At 44.3% G+C, this 23566-nt stretch overlaps 1 protein-coding gene across 9 annotated transcripts in view; it reads right to left on the bottom strand.

Moving 5' to 3' along the window:
- The window catches only part of Ssdp (Sequence-specific single-stranded DNA-binding protein), a 91565-nt gene that overhangs the window by 41445 nt on the left and 26554 nt on the right, over window positions 1-23566 (bottom strand). For 4 of the 9 annotated variants that reach the window (XM_084576166.1, XM_084576164.1, XM_084576160.1 and 1 more), the window contains exons 4-9: window positions 16236-16320; window positions 15164-15205; window positions 11858-11944; window positions 9393-9494; window positions 4273-4362; window positions 3948-4008 (exon numbers count right to left, since the gene is read on the bottom strand). In XM_084576166.1, the coding sequence (XP_084432292.1) occupies window positions 3948-4008; window positions 4273-4362; window positions 9393-9494; window positions 11858-11944; window positions 15164-15205; window positions 16236-16320 (467 nt within the window). The remainder of the gene's footprint in view (window positions 1-3947; window positions 4009-4272; window positions 4363-9392; window positions 9495-11857; window positions 11945-15163; window positions 15206-16235; window positions 16321-23566) is intronic. The other 5 variants (XM_084576162.1, XM_084576161.1, XM_084576163.1 and 2 more) reach the window with 5 other exon arrangements.

The following is a 23566-nucleotide window of genomic DNA, read 5'->3' as shown; positions in this document are numbered from 1 at the left end:
CTTCTTTTCACTTTACATTCCAAGAAATGTTGCCTTATGCTAATATCCCAAAGCAACTCATATTATGAGAGATCCTGGGGTTATTAATAAGTAGCCACACATTTAGATTGCACACCTGCATAGTGCCGATTATGGGAGCTACTGTTGACCACATGTCCAAGTATGTCACATTTTCCCAGAAAAAGCAGCTTAGCATTCATTGGTGTTTAATGGGAAATACAGATCTTGAACGATGTCTGAATTCAAATACAGCAGAATCTAGATAATGCCCTCAGAGACAATACAAATTTCGGACACTAGTAGAAATTTAATGTGACTCCATGCCATTCATACCATCCAGATTCTACTTTATTTAGAGGCGTACCTCTCATCGCAGGTGTCATACGCGATTAAGTGGATAATTAACTCTTTCAGGACCACCCCAAAAGCAGAAAATAGTGATAGGTGTTACAAAATATTTTTTATTAGGTGAATGGTTTGCACTAGCTTTCTGTAACATTTATCAAAATGGAGGTAAAAAAATGGACTTTCACACTGATAAAAAAATTCAAATTAAAAAAAAAAAACAGGCTTGTTCTTGAATAAAAAATAAAACAGTGGAATAAAATCATTCCAGAATATACAAAATAAGTAAGGATGCCTCTTAAAAATTCAAGGTAGAAAAAGTTTTTAGGAATACTATGCATAACATTTTTTATCTTTCACATCCCTGTGTCACTCAGATCTGAGCATGGTCCTTGTGCCACTCGCGGAAGCAGTTCCAGGCAGCGTTTGTCTGGAATGCACTAATATCTAATGGTGGCACAGGCCCAGGCCAACTGGATGGACATGGGAGAGGCTTTTGTACTCCAGTGGGTGTAGTCTACCTGATGGTTATGATGATACAGTGAAAGCTCGTTAATTCACAACTCGTTAATTCGAAATAGTCATCGTGGTCCGGTCCGCAGTGCATAGAAGTCTATGCGCGTAACAGCTCGTTAATTCACTCAAAAATTGGCGCCGCCACCCATAATTCGAACTGCGCGCCGCCAAGCGGCGCTGTTAAAAACCATCGTTGGAAGCTTTCACGGCAGAACGATAGATGGCACAACCATCGGGGCGCCGCTAGGGTGCTGGAACAAGTACTAAACAGTCTTTCCTGCCGCGACTCCTTCGAGGAACGACGTTTTAGTGTTATCGACCACGGTTTCGTGTTGCATTTCGTGAGCCCTCGTTTTGCACGCCGCTTGTTGTGAGCTTGTGTCCGCGAGATGTGTTCGCGTGGGAAATACTGTGCCAAGACGGTGAAGGAGAAAGTGGCTATTTTACGCGAGGTGGATGAACGGAAGGCCAGCAAAGTGGAAATCGCGAAAAAGCACGAGATACCACCAAGCACGTTGTCGACGTACGTCCGAAATAGGAAGGCCATCGAGGATGCCTATGAAGCCGAAGATTTCGCCAGCAACAGAAAAAGGCTTCGGTTAGCCAAGTATCCGGAAATTGAGACCGCTGTGATCACGTGGGTGAAAGAACCGAGAAGCGCTGACATTCCACTGAGCGGCCCAATTATCATGGCGAAGGCGGCCGATTTCGCCCTGCGCTTGAATGTGGAAGATTTTGTCGCCTCCGAAGGATGGTTTCACCGCTTTAGAGACAGACATAATCTTGTCTTCCGGGTGTTGTCTGGAGAAGCCAAAGAAGTGGATGCAGAAACTTGTGCCACGTGGCGAAGCGGTGCTCTGCAGCAGTACTTAGAAAGCTACTCGGCACATGATATATTCAATGCTGATGAGACGGCTTTGTTTTATAAGCTCCAGCCCGACAGAACAGTAACATTTAAAGGGGACAGCTGCGCTGGCGGCAAGCGAAGCAAAGAGCGGATTACTGTTCTGGTCGCCGCTAATATGACCGGGACGGAGAAGGTCCCTCTTTTTGTTGTCGGCAAGGCACATAAGCCTAGATGTTTCAAGAACATTAGGACGCTGCCGACGGAATACTCCGCCAACAGCAAGGCGTGGATGACGGGCGAATTGTTTAAAAAATGGCTCTTGAAATTCGATCGGAGGATGGAGCTAGGGAAGCGTCAAGTTCTCCTCATTGTGGATAACTGCTCGGCACACAAAGTCGACGCCGAGCTGAAAGCCACAAGGCTCGTCTTTTTGCCCGCCAACACGACTGCGGCCTTGCAGCCGATGGATCAGGGGGTGATCAGAAACATCAAATGTTTCTATAGGCGCCACATGATCGAGCGCATGACTTTGTGCACTGGAAACCAGAAGACCAGCACCATCACATTGCTCACAGCAATGCACATGTTGGTGCGTGCATGGGAGCAGGTCACGCCGTCCACAATTGCAAACTGCTTCCACCACTGTGGCTTTGCTGCCGGAAGTATGAAAGAAAGTGGCGACGATGGGAGTCCGGAGCCTCTGCCTGCGGCTGTGCGTGCTGTGCTGCAGGACGTCAGTTTTGATGATTACGTTGGAGTAGACAGCGATGCAGCAGTGTGCGGTGCCCTAAGTGATGAGGACATTGTCGCTGAAATTGTTGGGGAGCAGTCTGTCCCAGAAGAGGCAGAAGACGAGGACGACGACGAGGAGCAAGAGCCCGTGCGTCCATCCGCGGCAGAAGTTATGGGAGCGCTGAATGTCGCGCGCCTTTTCTTCAGCTTTGAAGAGGGGGAAGAAGACTCCCTGCGTCGCATTCGCATGCTAGAAGACCGAGTGAGTACGGTAGCCCTCAGAGAGAAGAAGCAGAAGATGATAACAGACTTTTTTGCTAAATAAATGTTTTTCGTGCCCTCCGGGCATCAAACGCCTTCATTTTCGCTCACTTTCATTAGTTCGAATTTTGGTTAATTTGAACTGGCCTGGCGGCCCCGTGGAATTTGAATTAACGAGCTTTTACTGTATACTAATTAGGGACCCACACCAAAAACCGAAAGTCAACCCTGGTTATATTGAATCAGTGCTTATATCAAACTGAGAAAACTATCACACTGGAAAACTCGTGAAAAAAACAAGCGCTGATCATCAGAAAAGTGGCAGAGAAAAATTCAGATTATATGAGCGTTTCTCCAATCTACAATATAAAAAGACAGTGCCAGTCACAAAGAAAATTTTCTTTGTGTAACGACGATGCAATCAAAGCTATATTTAAAAAAAAAGAACACAACTTCTAAACATTTTCTTGGCATACAAGTGTAGCTTTTCCTTAGCACAGCACAAAAATCGACGGTGCGTGAATGCACATTCATTTACGAGAAGTGGAACTAGAATTATGAGCCTCAAAGAAAAGCCAGGTATTCTAGCAATTTCTCTTTGTCTTCGTTAAGTGAAACTGCTCAATGAAAGTGCAAAAAAACAAATTTTATTTCTAGGGACATAATTCTAGGTGTGTGCAGTTTAACGTAAATGTGCCTTCCCACACCGTCAATTTCTGCACAGTGTTTCAGACCACTTGAGCAAATGACGTACAAACGTTTAAACATACACACACACACAAAAAAAAAACACTACGAAAGTTTTTGAAGCAAATTTTAAACTTTCTTTTTGTAATTGTAGCTTTTATGTGTTATTTATGCGTAGTTTCATTAAGACAGCTTTGATTATACCATTAAATGAGAATGTAACTTGACATTTCTGCGACGAGTTTAAATGAACATGGACGTTCAGGATATCTGAATATTCAGGCTGCACGAAAATTGAAAGCAATTACAGTACAGTGTGAACTGAATTGAAGAGCAAGGCCTACTTGAAGACAAAATTTAGCTGCACACTCTTACGAGATTTAGATCGCCCTAATATACCTGGAAAAAAAAAAAAGAAAAAAAAAGAACCAGCTGGCCTGAGGCAGGGCTTGGGACAATTTTAGATAATTTAATGCTTTTGAACCAAGTGGGCCAAGGTAGAGTTTAACGCCATCTGGAAGTGCTAAAGTAAGCATCTTCAGAGCAGAAGCAAACTTGCCTTGCCGCGTGGGGTCTATGCTGTTGGGCATCATGGGCTGACCAGGAACACCACCCGGGGGCTGCAGAAGAAAAAAACCGCAATGTCGGGAGCAGTGAAGAGCAGAGATTACCAAAAGAGGGTATGAAACACTTTTTCCCTGTGCAATGACATTAACCTGATTTGATGAACAGCATTGCTCTTCCCTCAACTTCATCTCAGAGCACTACTATGCCAAGCAACAGGTTTCCTATTTTAATCTTTTTTTTTTATCTTCACACTTCACAATGACTCTGGCCAATGTGGCATTACGGCTGGAGGCTACCCGAGAAAGCGTGGAACTCACATTGAAGTCGACCTGTTGGGGCATCCGGACGCCCGGCCTTGGTCCCCCGGGGTAGCGTGGTGACATGAAGGGCTGCGAAAAGATGGCCCTCTAAAAGGACACTTCCAGCACTGGTCGTCTGGGAAAAGACCAACACTGGCATAGGGAGGGACCCAAACTCTGCTTGCAAGGTCCCACCAGCGGACCCACCCGTCTGTGCCCCACTCACCAGCCACATGAAACATCCTCTCCCCCCCACCCCCAAAAACTGATGGACACTATTCCACATCCAACTGCTTCACGCCTACCTCTGCAGCCTTTCCACAAAGAGTACCACGTTCCAGCCACAGCAGACTGTATGAATGATTAAACGTCATACAAAGGACGTCCCACCAAGAATCTCAACAAGATCGCCATATGGAACATTCTTAACTGGCAGGCAAAGTGAATGCTACTCCTGAAGAGAATATGGTTATTGTTAAATTTCTCTATATGTGGTCCAAACGCAGCCACACACCATAAAGCCCCGAAAATCCGCTGTCTGTTCACTCGAGACCACACAACAGCAAAACAGCTCTATTTAAAGTCACTGTGATCACCAACCAAAATGTGTAATATATCAGATATTGCTGATGGCATGGGTCTAAGGATTCTGTTGGACAATTTGGCAATCACACACAGGTTTCGTTTATAAAAGAACAGTCAGAAATACCTGGCACAGTCATCTTATCACCCCTTCATATAATAATAATTTGTTTTTACTTATAATACTTAGTGTAATCACGTTTCCGTTTTCAATGGGACGCAAAAGGAGTGCGACAATGACTACGAAGAATTTGATTGCACGTGAAAACCAAAGCTTTGCAAGAACACTGCATCTTCTGTGAGTCCTGCAGAATCGCCCATGCAGTGTCATCATTCTCACTGCCTCATGCTATATTTGCCCTGCTGAAATAAAATGAAAAAGAAATTCTAAATACTAACTAATAAAGATTACCTAGTACTACAAACATTTGCTCCCTACGTCTCACTGCACCTGTATTAATAATTCCTTACTCTCCACTAAGCCGTTTGCACTGCCTTCTCCCAAGTTTTAGACAGCTTTACATTTTTTGCCCTCCGTGCACACTTAGCATCACAACCACGCTGCTTCAGATTGCATGGCAAAAGAGTTTGGATTAAAACGTGGGGTTTTATGTTCGTCTTGAATGGCCTTCAAACAATGAAACCCTGCATGCTGCACTGGGTTCACACGAATTCTGCAATTATCCTGAGTGAAGCAACCTAGCACAGAAAACACTGCGCATATCTCCGCACAAAACACTCACACGGGCGGCCACGTTCCATGCAGTCACGGCCAGCCCTGTTGAGTAAACGGACCATACATCCTGCAGCTAGACCAAGCAGCACAAACTCTACTGCATTCTGCATTAACCACCAATACATCTGACACTAGACCCTGCAGCCAGCTGGAACAGGGCTGCCATCTGGGTCGGCAAGTTGGTGACAGTGAGACAGCAAACAAGGCGACTGTCATTCCTGCAGCAGACCGAAAACGGTGACTGCCAGTACACCCCATTTGGCTACAATGTATAGATGACGCACGTGTCGGTTGCTCTGGAGCCTCAAATGAAACAAACAATGGGAGGCAGGCTTAAAATAAATCTAACGACAGCCAATCAAAAGGAAAAGAAACATGGCCGACTAAGGACAGGACCACAACATTACTCTGAGAAATGGCATGGTCCCCCACTTATTTTGCACCACCTAGCCACTATAAGGTTGTCAGTTATCGCCATTATCACTTTTCCTTTAAAGGCCTCAATACAAAAGTTCACATATCAAATAAATGCCCAACCTGCCACTTGTTCTAGAAATACTCCTACGAGCCTTCAGGCTAGAACGAGAGAAAGAGGATGGGTACACAGTATGTAAGAGCACTGAACAAGGGTTCGCAAGTTCACAAGCCGAGCCAACGTTTCAACAGAGACCTGCCTTTGCCCTGACGAAGACAAGTCCCCTTGTCGAAATGCTGGCTCAACTTGCGAACTGAGGTTCCCCCTCAACCCTTGTTCAGTGCTCTTTCATCCTATGAGGCTTGTGGTGAATGCAGTACCTTGGGTCAAATCGCGTCTCGCAGCATCCACAGGTTACACAGCCCAAGCCCTCCCGTACTACTGTGGCCACGTCAAGCAAATGTTTCCAACCAAAGCCATTCAAATGAGTGAAGGCACTTCCTAACAGGAAGTACAAAAAGTCTCGCACGCCTTGATTCTTATCCAGCCAATCACAGCTTTGCTGGCCCACATGGCGTAAATGATCAGGCTGCATGCACGCACGGTATTCTTCATACAACAATTAAAGTGCACTTTGATGCAAAAAACGAGCAAAGCCATCACATGTGAATCACTTCTGCAACCTTTCAGGGTTGTGCAATACAGGAAATTGTGCACGGAAAGCAAGCAATCTGTACAGTCACTTGAGCAAATAAAAAAATAACAAAGCATGCCACACATGCAAGCATAGCCTCGGCTTTAAAGAGAGAAAGAAAAAAAAAGTCTGTATACCTAGCATGCACACGTAAACATAAATGCACAAATTAATGACACGCTAACAAAAATTTCACCAAATCCTTCTTTAGCAAAAATCAATCATATGACTCTGCGTCGTGAACTGTGATCTGTTTACTGGGTGCCAAAGGATCAGAGCAAATTATAAGGGGCAACCAACAGGAGTGAGGCAAAGAAAATGACATATTTTCTTCATTCACAATCGATTCAAATTCTTATCTAATCTGATTCTACTATTCTGTTCTACTATGCTGGAGCCTTTTCCTCTCCACCCTCCAAATGCTGTCCGTGGTGGGGGCTTGACACAGATGCCGACGTCAGATAGTTTCTACCTTCCTTGTGCAACTGCATTAAATGCTTTTTTCCCTACGCTGAATTCGCTTGTGACACCAGGACTGAAAAGAACTTCATGGTGCATATCAGAAAGTAAATGGCAGCCAAATGTACAACTGGAGTCCAAAATGAAAGCTTCTCTGACACACCACAGCACGCCGTCACAGATGTTCAGAGTGGCTATGGCCATAGCTCATTTTCCGACTGTTTTATCGCACAAAAATAAAGTCCTTAATGTACGGCCTTTGTTTTCTGAAGTCAGCAACCTACTAATAAAGGTGAACTTTAATCTACTAAAGGGCTCTCCTAGGTCTTTGTGACCAAAAATCGGTCAGAAATTTGGATTTTTCACCTCTTCATTTTCGCGATCAAGACGTTTTTCCGCAGCTACCTCTGAAGTTTTTCTGAAAAATACCGCCTAATTCTCGCATTATAGCTTTCCAAAGATGCCAATCTATGCGAGTGGTCCAACTGAGGTCAGATCATGCCGAATTTTGAACGCCCGCAGTTCAAGAAATGCACGCTAAGCGAGCATAATCATCGTCTCGTACAAAGGATCACGATTCCGGCTATTCCTGTTTCGGTTAGCAACCATGAACAAGCCCACCGAAAAGGAAAACAAAGAAACAAATTCACGTAAAATGCACTGCTACTGGTCTTCCAAAGCCTGTGACCTCTTTGGTTGGCTGGCGGCATCGAATGCTTGCAGTCCGGCACCATTTTGAGAAGGTCGTGCCGCCCTGTCCAGGCAGCCTAGTGCCGTTCCTCGTTGTAACCACGGCGCAAAATGCACATTTAGATTCACACTTAGCTATTAGCTTAAAAAGTATCGAAATATAGAGATAAGCACATCTGGCAGTTGCATCGCCGCATCTTGTTATCTACAATCAATGATGAAGCGCCGAAGCCGTCTGCAAAGGCCCAATAAGAGTGCAGCGGGTGGTGCGCAGCGCGACAGCAAGAAGCAGGCATGATCTTTTCGAGGCGATTCCTGCACCGTAACCATGATGGTACAGATGAGAAAGTGATGCCTAAGCAGCTCTTAACGACGCGATAGATCGCACTGTGAGGCAGAGTTAGGGCAGCAGTCTCGAAACGACGTACCGCAACATGCAGAATCTCAAATCCTGTCGAAATAAGCTTTCTTTTAAATGTTACGCAGCACAAGATGAGCAAAGAGAGCATATCACTAGTTATGGGCCCACAGCGATTACAGTAATTGAGAATGACGGTTTAATCCAAAACTTAGCAACAACTTAGCAGAGATCCCAATGCAAATGCACTCGTCTCAGCGCTGGCCTCCAGACCATGCATTCCGTTCACTGACAATTTCCTTCTTGCAAAAGTAAATGGTGCATTGACATCGGGAAACCAATCAGAATTGCTGTTAGCTTTGGTGCTCCAAAAATTTACCAATACATTTTCCTCAGATTTCTCAATACTGCACTTTTGACACATTTGGCATTTTGGAGGAGTGATACCTCTGGTCCACATCAACTATTGCTATCATAATTTTTTATCCGCTGTGCAATTATATTAACATCAAACCACTGATTGGTGAAAAAATTTTTCAAAATAAATAATTTGTCTGAGTTGCCATAACAAACTTTTTCAAATTTGACACGCTGTATTTTTCATCCAAATTATCCTATAACAATGACAATAATAATAACAAATTTATGCATTACTGCATTGCTTGGTGATTCTATATCATTTATGAACTCGGATCTTCTCCAAAAGATCTAACGTTTAATAACCAAGGCTCCTCCAAACAAGAGAAGTTTTGGAATCTGAACATAAAATGCATAAACTGCAGCAACTTTGGTGCAAATCTGTCCATGAAATGAAAAAAAAAGAAAACAGGCTGAAGGCCAGGGTCCTCCTTGAAGTCCATAAATTAAAGAAAGTGTACGGATGCAGCTTTCACTCCTAAGAAAACACTACTTGTGACCACTACAAAATTAAGCATGCCACATTTCTTGCACAAGGCTCAAGGAAACCCTCCTCGGCATCATTAACACTGAAGCTTCATGCAGTTTGCACTGAGTAGTTTGAAAACTGAGCTGCATGGTGTGGGACCACCCCCGGGTTGCACACACACAGGGACACAAAACACACAATATCTAGAACAGGGGCACACACAGTATCACCTCACAAGGAAACAAGGCAAACACAAGAAAAAGAACGCGTGGGATGGAGGGGATGCAAAGAGAGAGAGAGAGGGGTGTTGTTCCTCACCTGGTTCTGCATCATCTGACTGTGAGGGGGAGGGGGCTGAGGGTGAGGGGACGGTTGATTGGCGGGCTGCTGTGGTGGCGAGGGCCTCATGTGCGAATTCTGCTGGAGGGGGTACAACACACCACAGTGGCAGGGGAGATCCGGGCATGGGAGAGCGAGGCAGGGGAAAGCAGCAGCAAGGAGGGCCGTTTGCAAAGGAATAAATAAAAAAAACGTCGAGACGCCGGGTCAGTAAGCAGCAGCACCCAAATCAGCAACAGAAAGCAGAAGCACAGAAGGTGGCACAAACAGCGACAAGGATTCAAGCAGGAGCACAGAGAGGCAGGGAGAAGTCGACATGGGGAAGGAGGATGTGAGACAGAGGATTGTTAGGGAGCGGTTAAAATGGAGCAGCCCAGTAAGAGGCAACGAGCCAGGAAGACGCACCATGTTTTGCCCCCAAAAGAAGCGCCACGAGGTTAAGGGGAGGCGCAGAAGATTCAGAGCCAGAGTGAGCCAGGGTTGTAAAGAGTTGCATGGGAAAAGGAGGTGCCCGCCCCATTAAGTAGCACCATAGACAGGAAAGAGTGGGAAGGGGAGAGAAAAAAAAAGAGAATCAAAATGAGAAAGAAGCAACAAAAGACAATCGGGAATGAGAAAGAGAGAGAGAGAGAGAGAGAGAAAGAGAGAAGGGATGCCTCAGACTTCGCCCCCAAACAGCAGCTATGGCACACAACCACAAGCCACACGAGATGGACTGTACACCAGCACAGTAGCTCCGGCATGCTTGCGGACCACTGTGGCATTGAGCACATTGTGCAATCTCCCCACACCAGTCCCACAAATAAGAAAAACCAGCAACTCCAATGCACGATGCTCTGTTGCGGGAGACATTGCATTGTACTGCCAACCGATCGCCTAAAGCCATCTTTATTATTGTTGCAGTGGGTGGCTCTACAAATTTTATAAAGACTGCAGTGAACCATGCTTCTTTAGCATGCAGCAAGGTCCTAACACACAGGCACTTTGCGTAACAAGTCCACTTCAATGTGGCCACTGCAGCTGAAACCAAGCCCACAAACCTGTGCTCGGCAGCCTAGGCACATTTCGACTCAAAGTCCCAAGTTAGTGGCCTCAATGTACAAAGGACTCTATGCTTCCGAACATTAACCACAGAATAATGGCAAGCCCCACCCAGCGACTACCAGCTCAGATTACTAGAGCAGTGCCCGTAAGCCCCGTTAACTGCACCAAGAGGCGAGCTTACACGCAGAAGGAGCCAGCCAGACAAAAAGGGTGGCTCACCACAAACATGCAGTTTTCATCTGAGGTGCTGCGCTGGAAGAATTGGTGCAATACAAGCACTAAACAGACGTGCTGTCTTTCTTCGTGCTCCTAAAGGACTCGTTAAGACAATGAAAGTGGTTTTAAGCTCTGCCGTAGTACTGTTAGTAACCACGCCATCCAATGGCTCTCAGTCCTCTTTTAATGAGTAGACTGAAACGTACCCAGGGTTTTCGCTTGCAATAAGCCTACAAGTCTGACTAGAAGCTTGCCAGAGAAACGAGTCAGGTGCAGCAAATGGCCAGGTTAAACGAACGTCTCCTTCCTCTGCAGTGGACCCTGTCAAATTATTCACCTAGGGTCAAGAGGAACCCATCATCAGCTTGAAAGTGCACAAGTGAGGCAGCCATTTTAGCCAAACGAATGGAAGCTATGATATGCCACATCAAGAAGACATGCCAGGTAATAACCGACCGAGTGGAAGTGAACAAGGAGTACAGGTCTGCTACAGAGCAGCACATGAATGAAGAAAGAAGAATTGAAAATGTCAGCAAAATTGTGCGAGGAACCCTAGGCTAATGCTAAATGGAGAGAATGTATACTAACAAGGAAACTTCAATAAACTTCAAATCTCAGGCCAAAGAGTGTAGAAGGCCAATAATGTGATTCAGATGAACACACATGCAACAACATCAAAGAAGTGCAGCAACCTGCTGAGGGCTACTTCAAGAGAAAAGCTAGAGAGTGTCATGCGACTGCAGGCCTAGCAGACCAGTACAGGAGAAACGAGGCACTCGAGTGCAGACTGGAAGATTGCCTGCTCTCTGGACCTTTTTACAGGTTGCACTAACACCTAACCTGCCCGCTGTTTGTTCCTGCAAGGTTTCGCGAGAGGATGACTACTGCAGCTCCACCATGGAGATCGTTAGAGGGAAGTATGTGTGACAAGCTCAAAATGACTGCTAGCAATCATGGAAACCTGCCTCTGCCAATGCGTGCCATAAGTTTTCAGCCAAACAGCAAGATGGTCCCCACAGAGAGAGCTACTTCATCCGGGCAGGACTTTGCCTGGGCCCTCCAGCGTGGGCTACTTCAAATGAGGATGATACTCTCTAGGTGACAACCAAGGTCAGTGACACTACCCAGCTTTCACATCCTCTGCCTCTACGAGCTCTGACCGAGAGATGGGGTAAAGTACTCACGGGAAAAAATCCACCCGGTGGCATTGGCCCACCTGGCATGCCCTCATTGGGAGGCATCTGACCCAGCGGGCTTGGTGCCGAGGGATTCTGAAAAAGAAAGCTGCAGTGAGTGATAAGACAAGGCAAGACAGTAACTACCCAGAGAGCTCAAAACAACCGTGCCAGATTCCAGTTTCCCTGATCCCTCCACAACTCTTTAATGCTCACTGAGCGGCTGACACAACACTCAAGTGGCTGTCGATAATAGTCGCAATGAAAAGTTCAATCGCATTGTCTGTATCCATCAGTTGTCTCCACTGCCCCACAGCTGCACTAACTTTTTCACAGCAACAGCTGTTGAGGAAGTGTCCCCTATTTCTATAGTGTCAGCACATCACAACGCGGTGCAATGGGGGACGCATGGCGGCGAAGACAATCATGCATCACATATGCATGGATATACATTGTCTATCCCAACTCCTCAACGACTCGTCCCTGCTACTGCCTACTCCAATGTCCTCTGCACAAGATACTCACTAGGGTTCTATACACAAGAGTATGTGCCAACTTATATAAAAGACATAAGCCGGAGAGTAGCTTGACAGGACAAGCACTTGCACATTCTGTTATTAAAAGCTGTGAGTCGGCTCTCCCAGCAAGAAAGAAAGTGCTAACGAGATTTACACTGGTGCCCATCACTGAAAAACATCTGTCACCAGGGAGGAAGGAAAGAATTCATAAAGGGCCATAATGCCACACTTTCCTAAGCCTGAAGTCAAGGCTACACCATGCCAGTTGACTAATCGCCCCTGCACGTCTGTACATGTGCTGTGAAAACCAAGGTGACCACAATCTCTCACCCCACCCCGCTGTTGGCAACTCACAAGACATGCTGCTGACCCAGAAAACTCAAAGATGCTCAATGAGCCAAGGAATCCTGGTAGTCCTTTCAAAAACACATGACTTCTGGCACACTTTTTCTTGCATAGCTTATACAGTAAAGGCGTCACTACCCTTTCCTTTTTCCATGCTGTTGCTAAAATTGGAGCATTTAAAGAACAAATCATGCACACTAATTCAGTCATTAATCTAAACCATCCTAGATACACAATTCCACTTACCAAAAAAAAAAAAAAATGAGTAGCTGATTTTGCACGCAGCTGCTACAGAAGTGCCGTACTATCAGCATATCTGACAACCTAACGAGATCAAAAATTGGGCGATGTTATATTCGCACTGACGGGAGAAGAGAGGGGGCCATTGGGTGCTTCAATATCCTGGCAAGAGGAGGGGGGAGGGTATGCACAAATTTAGGCAGTGTTCAATCAGTCCTCCTGCAGCGACCTTGCAGTAGCAGACTTTGCTCCATTCAAAAATCTGTTGGGGCAGTTTTGCTCCAAGCATGGTCCATACACTGCTGGCCCTTCACAAACACTAGATGTCTGAAAGTTGTATTGTGCACGAATGAGCAGAAAGCAGTGCTAGTTTCAATTTCAAATCACCTTTGCCACTGCGATATATGCTGACATCGCACCCACATGATATGCAAAACATACGCCTTTTCTCAAAGTCATGAAGCCCTGAAATTAATTAATTCATTCATTTATTGTACCCTTAAAAACCCTTTTGGGGTGTTATATAAGGCATTACATTATACTTGTGATCACAAGTATAAGATCCCAAGAACTTCTACAAATAACCCTTCTTGGGCTTCAAGAACAAGCAAATTATAACCCTGTACAGAGGTGGCCTAGCTTACCCTAAACATACATAAAAGCAGCTACACCAAAAAACAAATAAATGCAATCAGCCACAGATACTTTTTTGGCTGTGGCTTGATTCAGCCTTTGTTGTTTACTCAGCCGATGATGTTAACGGTGCTAGTGTGGCCGCTGACGATGCTGCTGGTAATTGAGACGCAGCCGCAGTTCCCACACTGCCTATTTCACTAAAACTGTTCGTGCACGGGCAGAGGCAATTTCTCGGGAGATATAGGGTTGTGGTAGTGCAGAAAAAAAGTTCACTAAGAAAAACGGACGTCTCCTGTGTGAATAGGGAAGGTATGTAATGAGTTAATATGACTCCACGAACAGATGCTGGAACAGGTGGACCTCTGAGAGGCTGACACTGAAGCCTCGACTGCAGCACTGAAGGCTATGCAAGCAAAAAATGGAAGTTGCAGAATCAAGCGCGCCTAGATTGTGACATCTGCCCAAGTCCGAAGAATGCCTTCCAGTGTGCCGAGCAGCACATTCTCTTCTGTTCTTTCAGCCAACTGAGGAGTACTAAACCGAGCAAGTAGGAGCCAGATATTGCGTTCCAGCAGGTACATAGTGAAGCAGAGCTAATTTACAACAACAAAGAATACTGAAGCATTTGTTCCAGAATGTACATAGTGAAGCAGAGCTAATTTACAACAACAAAGAATACTGAAGCATTTTGAATGGCGACCACACAAACCAGGCTGGTACAACTATTGACACAGATTTTGGAGGGAAATGTCTTCCTAGCAACTGTGAAGTGATCGAGAAAGTTGTTTAACCAAGACACACCGGCAATTGTCATTAGAGGGGCCAGGGCCAAAAACACACACACAAAAAATAATTTTTTTTTTTAAACCACATTTTTTTTTTTTTTTTTAATTACACTTCCTACATCTGCAAAGGCATTCACTCCCTGGGTCATTCATTCCGCATTATAAGGTGCAAATGAGCTGATTAAATCTAATCTCTGTTTCTTTTTCCTTATTTACTCAAAACCCATTCCCAACTGTTTGCACTGATTTACAGCAGGATATCTTTGTATCTGGAGCAAATAAAGGAATAATTTTTGACAGCATGCTGCTAAAGTATACAACACTCGACCACTCCACTCTAGCAGTGGTACATGCGAGCTGAAAACTAGTAGAGGTGCTCTTAGTTATGACGGTGTTGCAGGCCTCTTTGACAATGACCTTTTGTCAGGCTTCATCAGTGCAGGCATTTGGCAGCAGCCTCAAGGAGCATTTTCTGAACGTGCAGATACTAGCAACAAGGCGAAAAAAGTTTTTCTTGGATGCCCCAAGGGAACAACACAAATTTTGTTGTGGCCACAGCACAAAGAAAAAAAAAGACCAATTTTGCCCAACATCCCACATGATAATGTCTCAGCTAGGCGCTCTCCTGATAGTGTCAATAGCACAGTACACCACTGGTGCCAAGAATTTCAAATGAGCTCCACAGCAGCTCTAGGACTACCACCAGCAAGTTCAGAGAGGTCATCGTGTGAGTATCGTCAAAGGGTGTGTGAAAATGCTTATCAAGGTAAGTGGGTGAAGCAGGTACTTACGTGTGCGATGCCATTGACGGCGTAACCAGAATTGACAAAGCCCTGCAAAGGAAAGCAGACAGGCAACATCAAAAATGGCATAAAAAAAAATAATAAAATTAATAAACTGGCAACGAATCAATGGTTGGATCGAGCTGTACAAACGATGGCTCAGTTTCGCATGGTTTAGCATTTGTTCTTGAATGATACTATATGACTAACAATAACACAGTTCTATTTTTGTTTACACTGAAAAGTAATTATTAATTAAGGTCCATAATTAGTGCAGGGCAAATGCACTCAATATAAGCTATCCAATAACGCCTCCGGCTCTTCTCAAACACGACGCCATGATCAAAGAACTCGTCTTAGTTCGGCCTTGCGGACAATTTGCCGATTACCTGGCCTCCTCAAAGAAGACTTGAGATAGGAACGATGCGGTATCAGTAAGAGGTGGCGCACATATCTGGGAAGGATCTCCACGCCGCCAACACCCTGACCAGAGTGAGTCTTTAGCAAACTGGGCACAGAGCTAGAGAATGACATCAAAGTTTTCGTTTGCAGTGTGAGGGCAATTCTCAAACCGCCACGCAGCACTGCCTTGAGTGATGAAAAGAAGATCAGATGTTCAATTTGCTCATGGCTTGTCCTAAAGGCTCCTACTAAATGATGAGAGCATCGCCAATTCGCAGCGGAGGATGACCACCTTCTCTATGCAGCCCATGTCATTGCTCCACTCACATGCGCAAAAGCGATTTTGGGTTTTCTGCACAAAGACTACCATGGCGTCCCGAAGACGCAAGCTCACGCTAAAAAAGACTCCGTTTGGCCACTAACAGTGGCCAAAAAATGTCACAAAGACAGTGAAATACTGCAGAGAAAATAATGCATCAGGGAATAGACAAACCACAAAATGTCCTTCTGAAGCCCTGAACTCCTTCCTAGATCATTTTAGCATGTTGCAATGGTCCTGTTCCTAAATATCCACTGGCAGTTGATCATTACTCACCCTATCCTGAACATCTAAAAGATAAAGTGGTTCGCTAACTCTAGGTGCATGAATGCCATAAAGTTGGTGACAAGCAGTACTCACATAGTCATGGAAGGCCTTGGCTTCGCTGGAGTGCTCACACGTGTCTCTCCGCTCAGGCGCCGCGCAGTACAGGTCCCAGAAAACGCTGCATACAGAGAAGACTATGCATGAAAAACTGCTCATGCCTGCAGTCTTGTGCACAAGACTGATGCCACACACAGCTACTGCGTGAAGGCCCAAAAAGTGCCATGGCTTGTCCTTGGCACACCATGGAAACAAAACAGGCTGTAACAACCCACTTCCACAATGCCGCATGACGCTACAACGCAATAAAATGCAAGATAGTAAAATGCTCATATACTGTTCTCTTTTGCAGGTTTCTTAGGTTAGGTTAGGAAGGGCTCCAATTCAACCACCGGTTCCTTAATTATACAGAGTGTTGACGACAATATGAATGTACCACCTTCAGTGTATTGTGCGCTTTCATAGCGTGTGCATGTGATCCGAGTATTTCAATTAAACCTAACCATATTTAAAAGGGACAGAACACTGGCCAAAATATGTTACGAGATTATGGTGGAGATGAAAAGACCTTGCCTCATATAGTACAGATCGAGCACTACAATAACAAAGAAAAGAGGCTTTAGAATTTTAATTTGGCATTGAAAATCGCATAAAAACAACTGAGGCGCTATCTAGCGGAGAAAACAAATAAGTAGTACCCCACGTGACTACATGTCAGCAAAATATCGCCGATTTTCGTAAGTGCACACTGTTCTTTTTTCTTCTAGCAGTGCTTGTCATAATTTTTTATATTTTGCGTTCTCCCCACTGCGTCCTTAAATAAAAACCACCTCTTCTTTCGCACGGCGGAGGCATGCTTTCAGGTTTTACCACTAGATGGCGCCACAGTGTTTGGAATTGCGTGAATGAAGCAATGATAGCGCCCACTAAAACTTTCGTCGACGAGGCGTGCATTATTGTGCCGTAAAAACCTTGAGTGTGAAACTGAAAAGGACGTTACTCTATGAAAAAAAAATGTCTAATTACTGTCTGGCAAGTGAAATTCATATTTGTTTTTGGTAAATCTTTTTTGTCAACCAGTCGTCATCACGGTCACTGGTCATGGCTTCCAGCATTGGACTACATAAAAACGGGCACATGCACAGATCGAAAAATTCTTGATAAAAATTTTCTACACAGTCTTTATTAAAACTGCTATGGAATCGAAAGTTTTAGACATCTATCTTTCCATTGTGCCAAAAATTTAGACCTAAATTAAAGTCTTCTGTCCCTTTAAGTGCCACGTTCTTTGGGGGACCCATTCCCCCCATACCGGGTTTTCTTTTCTCTCAGTTTCAATTTTCAAGTATGTGTTTTATACGAGGAACACAATATCAAAGCTTATAGGAAATGGTGGACACTGCAAGACACATTTGTGACCTTAACAAAGTTCATTACCAAGAAAGTATATACATATATCAATGCAAAAAATTATATTTTAGTTTCTATGAGCTGGAGACCACTTTGTTTGTACTGACCACAAATTGCATATCATCATCATCAGCCTGATTATACCCACTGCAGGGCGAAGGCCTCTCCCATATTTCTCCACTTAACCCGGTTCTGTGCTAGCTGCATCCACTTGACCCCTGCGAACTTCTTAATCTCATCCGCCCACCTAACTTTCTGCCGCCCCCTGCTACGCATTCCTTCCCTTGGAATCCAGTTTGTTACCCTCAGCGACCATCGGTTATCCTCTCTTCGCACTACATGTCCTGCCCATGTCCATTTCTTCTTCTTAATTTCTACTAGAATGTCGGTAACTTGAGTTATTTCTCTGACCCACTCTGCACGCTTTCTATCTCTTAATGTTACCCCTACTATTTTTCGTTCCATAGCCCTCTGGGTTGTCCTCAACTTAAGTAGAACTCTCTTGGTTAGCCTCCATGTTTCAGCCCCATAGGTGAGTACAGGCAAGATGCAACTGTTGTATACTTTCCTCTTGAGCGATACCGGTAAGCTGCTAGTCATAATTTGCGAGTGCTTGCCAAATGCGCTCCATCCCAATCGTATTCTTCTTGTTATTTCCTTTTCGTGGTCCGGATCTGCGGTTACTACCTGTCCTAAGTAGACATATTTGCCTACTACTTCCAGTATTTCGCTACCTAATGTAAACTGCTGTTCCTTCCCGAGGCTGTTGAACATTACCTTAGTCTTCTGCATATTGATTTTCAAGCCTACCTTTCTACTTTTCCTGTCTAGGTCATCAATCATTATTTGCAGTTCATCCCCCGAGTTGCTTAGCAAGGCAATGTCATCAGCAAATCGCAGATTACTGAGGTATTCTCCATCTACCCTTATCCCTAACGGCTCCCATTTCAAGTCTCTGAATACTTCCTCTAAACAAGCTGTGAATAGTACTGGGGAGATTGTGTCTCCTTGCCTAACACCTTTCCTTATGGGAATTATGTTACTTTCTTTATGCAGAACTATGGTTGCTGTGCAGCCACTATGTATATCTTCCAGCACTTTCACGTACGGCTCGTCTATCCCCTGATTTCGCAATGCCTGCATCACCGCCGAGGTTTCAACTGAGTCAAATGCTTTTTCGTAATCAATGAATGCTATGTATAAGGGCTCGTTATATTCCGAGCATTTTTCTATCACCTGATTGATGGTATGGATATGATCGATAGTAGAGTACCGTTTCCGAAACCCTGCTTGATCCTTTGCTTGATTGCAGTCTAAGGTTGTCCTGATTCTATTAGCGATTACCTTAGTAAATACCTTGTACGTAACAGACAGTAAGCTGATTGGTCTGTAATTTTTAAGGTCCTTAGAGTCCCCTTTCTTGTAAATGAGGATAATGTTTGCATTCTTCCATGGTTCCGGTACCGTCGATGACACCAGGCACTGCGTATACAGGGTGGCCAGTTTTTCTAGCACGATATCCCCCCCGTCCTTCAGCAAATCCGTAGTTATCTGATCCTCTCCAGCCGATTTCCCCCTTTTCATAGTTTCTAGTGCTTTCTTGACCTCGTCCTTCGTCACTGGTGGAACGTCTGACTGTTTTTCCCTACCGCCAATCTCATTACGGTCCTGACTACTTTGGCTACTGTAGAGATCTGTATAGAACTCCTCGGTTACTTTGACTATCTTTTCCATATTAGTGATGACGTTGCCCGCCTTGTCCCTTATCGCATGCATCTGGTTTTTGCCTATGCCCAATTTCTTTTTTACCGCTTTAAGGCTTCCCCCGTTCTTTACAGCATGCTCAATTTTCTCCATGTTATACTTCCTTATATCGGCCACCTTGCGCTTATTGATTAGCTTTGATATCTCGGCCAATTCGATCCGGTCTGTTGGATTGGAAGCTTTCAATCTCTGGCGTTTCTTAATCAAATCTTTCGTCTCCTTCGACAGCTTGCCGGTATCCTCTCTAACTATCCTACCGCCTACTTCTACCGCGCACTCAGTAATGATATCTCTGAAATTATTGTTCCTTGCCTCTAGGGTAATGTCGCCATCCTCAGTTAGAGCTGAAAACCTATTCTGTAGCGAGATCCTGAACTCTTCAGCCCTCCCCCTCACCGCTAATTCGTTGATGGGTTTCTTTCTTACTAATCTGTTGCGTTCCCTCTTCAGATTTAGGCTAATTCGGGACCTCACCATCCTGTGGTCACTGCATCGCACTTTCCCGATTACCTCTACATCTTGCATAATGGCGGGGGTTGAACACATTATGAAGTCGATTTCATTTTTAGTCTCTCCATTAGGACTTTTCCATGTCCATTTCCGGTTCTTCCGTTTGCTGAAGAAAGTATTCATGATTCTTAAGTCATTGTGCTCTGCAAACTCAACTAGTAACTCCCCCCTGCTATTCCTAGAACCAATGCCGTAGTTACCTACTGCCTTGTCTCCTGCCTGTTTTTTCCCTACCTTGGCATTGAAATCGCCCATTAGTACAGTATACTGCGTCTTTACTTTTCGCATTGCCGATTCTACATCTTCATAGAAGCTTTCAACTGCCTGGTCATCATAACTGCATGTAGGTTCATAGGCCTGTACAACCTTCAGTTTATACCGCTTATTAAGCCTAATTACGATGCCTGCAACCCTCTCATTAATACTATAGAATTCATCTATATTACCCGCTATATACTTATTGACAAGGAAACCTACTCCTAGTTGTCGCCTCTCGGGTAAGCCTCGATAACACAGTACATGCCCATCCTTCAGTACAGTATATGCCTCATTCGGCCTCCTAACCTCACTAAGCCCTATGACATCCCATTTCATGCCCTCTAATTCCTCTAACAGCACTGCTAAGCTAGCTTCACTAGCTAGGGTTCTAGCATTAAACGTTGCCAGGGTCAGTTTCCAATGGCGGCCTGTCCAGCGGAGCCAGGCTTTCTTAGCATACATAGGGTCAAAATTCTATGTGTGCCCACAGATGAGTAAACATGTTGGTACACCATTCACAGCCAGTTTTGAGATAGTTTAAACACTGAAGCAAAAGTAGTACACATGTTGTTGGCTTTGTGGATATTCAAGAAAGTTACTGTGGCCTTCTTTTGATACGTATCAACCTTTGAAGTAAAACTTGCATAGCTTAGAAACATGCTGCAACTTGAATTTTACATGATTGAAACCTTTTCTATGCAACTGCAAAAAAGTAGAATGGGTATGGATGCACTTTTTCTCTGTAGTAAACAGAATAGCGGCGCAACAATTCCATAGGCTGGGCACAAAAATTGAAAAAGCTTCTTTCGCAACAATGGGAATGAGCAAGAGCATTTTGAAGCAAGTTTTGAAGATAGCAAAGCTCAATCCTAAGTAGGAGCTCAAAATTGAGAAGCAATATAAGTGTGGATATAGCACAGGGCATTCCCACCAACTATAGGCTAGGGCTTGAAGTAAAGGCAACGTGTTGCCCAAGCATTTCATGGTAGCAGGTTTGTCTTAATCATATCTTGCTGACTGAGGTGGACAGTGATAATGAGAGGATCGCAGCCAATGAGGTTTCTGGCGAATAAAAGTTCAATGTCAGTTGTCAAATGCACCGAAGCACTAAGCGATGATGGGACTCGCACACTGTTTTGCGACATACACGCTCACAACAGTCACAGCCATCTGGTGCGCCACAGGATATTTTTATTAGCAACCAACATAATTTTTCTAATTTACCAACTATTTCCTTTAGACAATAAATGTAATTTGCAAAGTTGGAGCGCACCTTCTGAAACCCCCCTCCTTTTATTTATTTCCAATAAAGGAAGCCTCATGTGTATCTTTCTTACAAGCTCTAAAGAAAGTCCGCGAAATATAAAAAATATGTGACTGGCGCATTCGTGCGTCACGATTCAGCTGTTCTCAACCTGGGTTTCAGTGAACGAAATCAGCTGCAGCCTTGGCTCCACGACCCCATTGCAGCAGCAGGCCCTTATGTCTGCGGTAGTTTCTTCGCCCGCTTCAAGCAATCGGCGTATGTGACGGTGCAAGCCGCAAAAAGCTCACCGCGCTGGCTGCAACCATAGCCAAGATATCAGCCTATTGCTGGGACTGGGCCATCGAGTCACTGCCGTAGCTAATTTCGTACACTCAAAACAAGTTTGAGAGCACCACAATCATGGCACATTAATGCGTTAGTCACGTGATATTTTTTGCATTTCAAGTGCTTTCTTTAGAGCTTGGAAAAACTATACACGCAAGGCTTTATCGAAAATGAATGAAGTGGGGGTTTCAAAAGGTGCTCTCTAACTTTGCAAATTGCATTTATTGTCCAAAAGCAATAGTTAGCAAATTAGAAAATTTATCTTAATTACTAATTAGTTAACTACAAAATAAAAAATTGCCTATGGCACGCCAAGTAGCTGGAAGCTGTATACAAGTGGTTTCTCTGACCTACTTCAATTGTTTTATTTAACTGGCTAAAGTTAGCAAGGACATCCTGTATGTGAGCCGTGCACAGTACTGGCACTTGCAAGATGATGTTTCACTTCAAGTTCAGATGAACAGGAAATTTTCATAATTCCTGAATGTTTGGGAGGGTAACACAAACTAAACAGTCAAGAGAAAACAGAATTTGATGTACTGCACTACAAAAATTATTCAAGTTTTGAACATTTGCAGAACTTAATAATTAATTATGACCTACTTCAAATAAACAAGAGTACCACAAGAAATTTAACATCCCTACACGTCTAACAGTTAGCCAGATGGTGCTGACAATAGGCACAATAACCAGCAAAGAAAAACAATAGTCAAGAGCGAGACGAAACAACAGCTGGACTAAGACAATCAAGTTTTATTAAAGAAACAGACGGCTAAGAGAAACTGCAACACGCTAGTGATTGCAAGATGTAACGCCCCTCTTTGCACCAGACAAATGAGGGATCCTAAATGAGGATAATAAAAAAATCACACCCCTCGAGAAGTCGATATTAATGCTTTATAAAAGCACAAATCCCTGTTCCTTTACACTGAAAGTAGTTGAGGTTTCATATGCACTCTGCCTTACTGCCCGAACAGATACCGCACTTAGTAACATGGTATGTCAGGCTATGCATGCTCTTTGCCAAATGTAAGTTTTGGACAGTGCGTTCAACACACTTCCCTCAAGGCTATCAAAAACCTGCAACCACTTCCACAATGCAATACACAAGTTGACTACCCTGTTCTGTCATACACAAACATGCACCCAGGTCGATGAAGCCAACAAAAAAAGGCAGGCTGCAGGAAGAACATACCTATCAAAGGTAAAGGATAGTTTGCACATGGCTGCTGTGACACATGGCTTTTTTTGCCATTCTCCCAAACAGACATACCTCAGAGCATTTTTATAGTGATTACCAAATGAATAGGCATATCTCATACACTGGTGTGACCTCTACATGAAGGTTTTTTCTTGAGAATAAATGCCGTTTGCAATAGGGTGCAACTTAATTACTAGAAAATATGATACACAGTAGTAACTTGATAATTTGAAACTCGTTTATTCAGGAATCTGGAATAGTCGAATAGCCACTGCAGTCCAAACCAACGGCCATACAAGTCAATAGTGCTGGACGCACCACATCTCCAATCGGTTAATCCAAATGGTTCTCAAAGGCGGACTGTATCACTGTACGACTGACACAGCAAGCAATCGTTGAAAATAACCACACTCAAACCTGAATTGCAGGCTACAGAGTTGCCCGGGCACTTCCCATGTGAACACAACATCAGATGTGATGGAAAACTGGGTACATTCGATTATCAGTCCCAGACAGTCCGGGACTACTTGCTGACAGCTGTACGGCATTCGATTTTCCTCGGGCAGCCTAGAAGCACCGCCCACTAGTAAAAGCTCCTGGGCCGGCGGCCATTTTAAGTTAGACTCCGAGCGC

Source organism: Amblyomma maculatum, chromosome 8 (genome assembly GCF_055883805.1).
Source record: "Amblyomma maculatum isolate TAMU_Amacu chromosome 8, ASM5588380v1, whole genome shotgun sequence".
NCBI classification, from domain to species: Eukaryota; Metazoa; Arthropoda; class Arachnida; order Ixodida; family Ixodidae; genus Amblyomma; species Amblyomma maculatum.
Note: the sequence above shows the minus strand (reverse complement) of the source record. Positions and strands in the feature narration are given on the sequence as shown.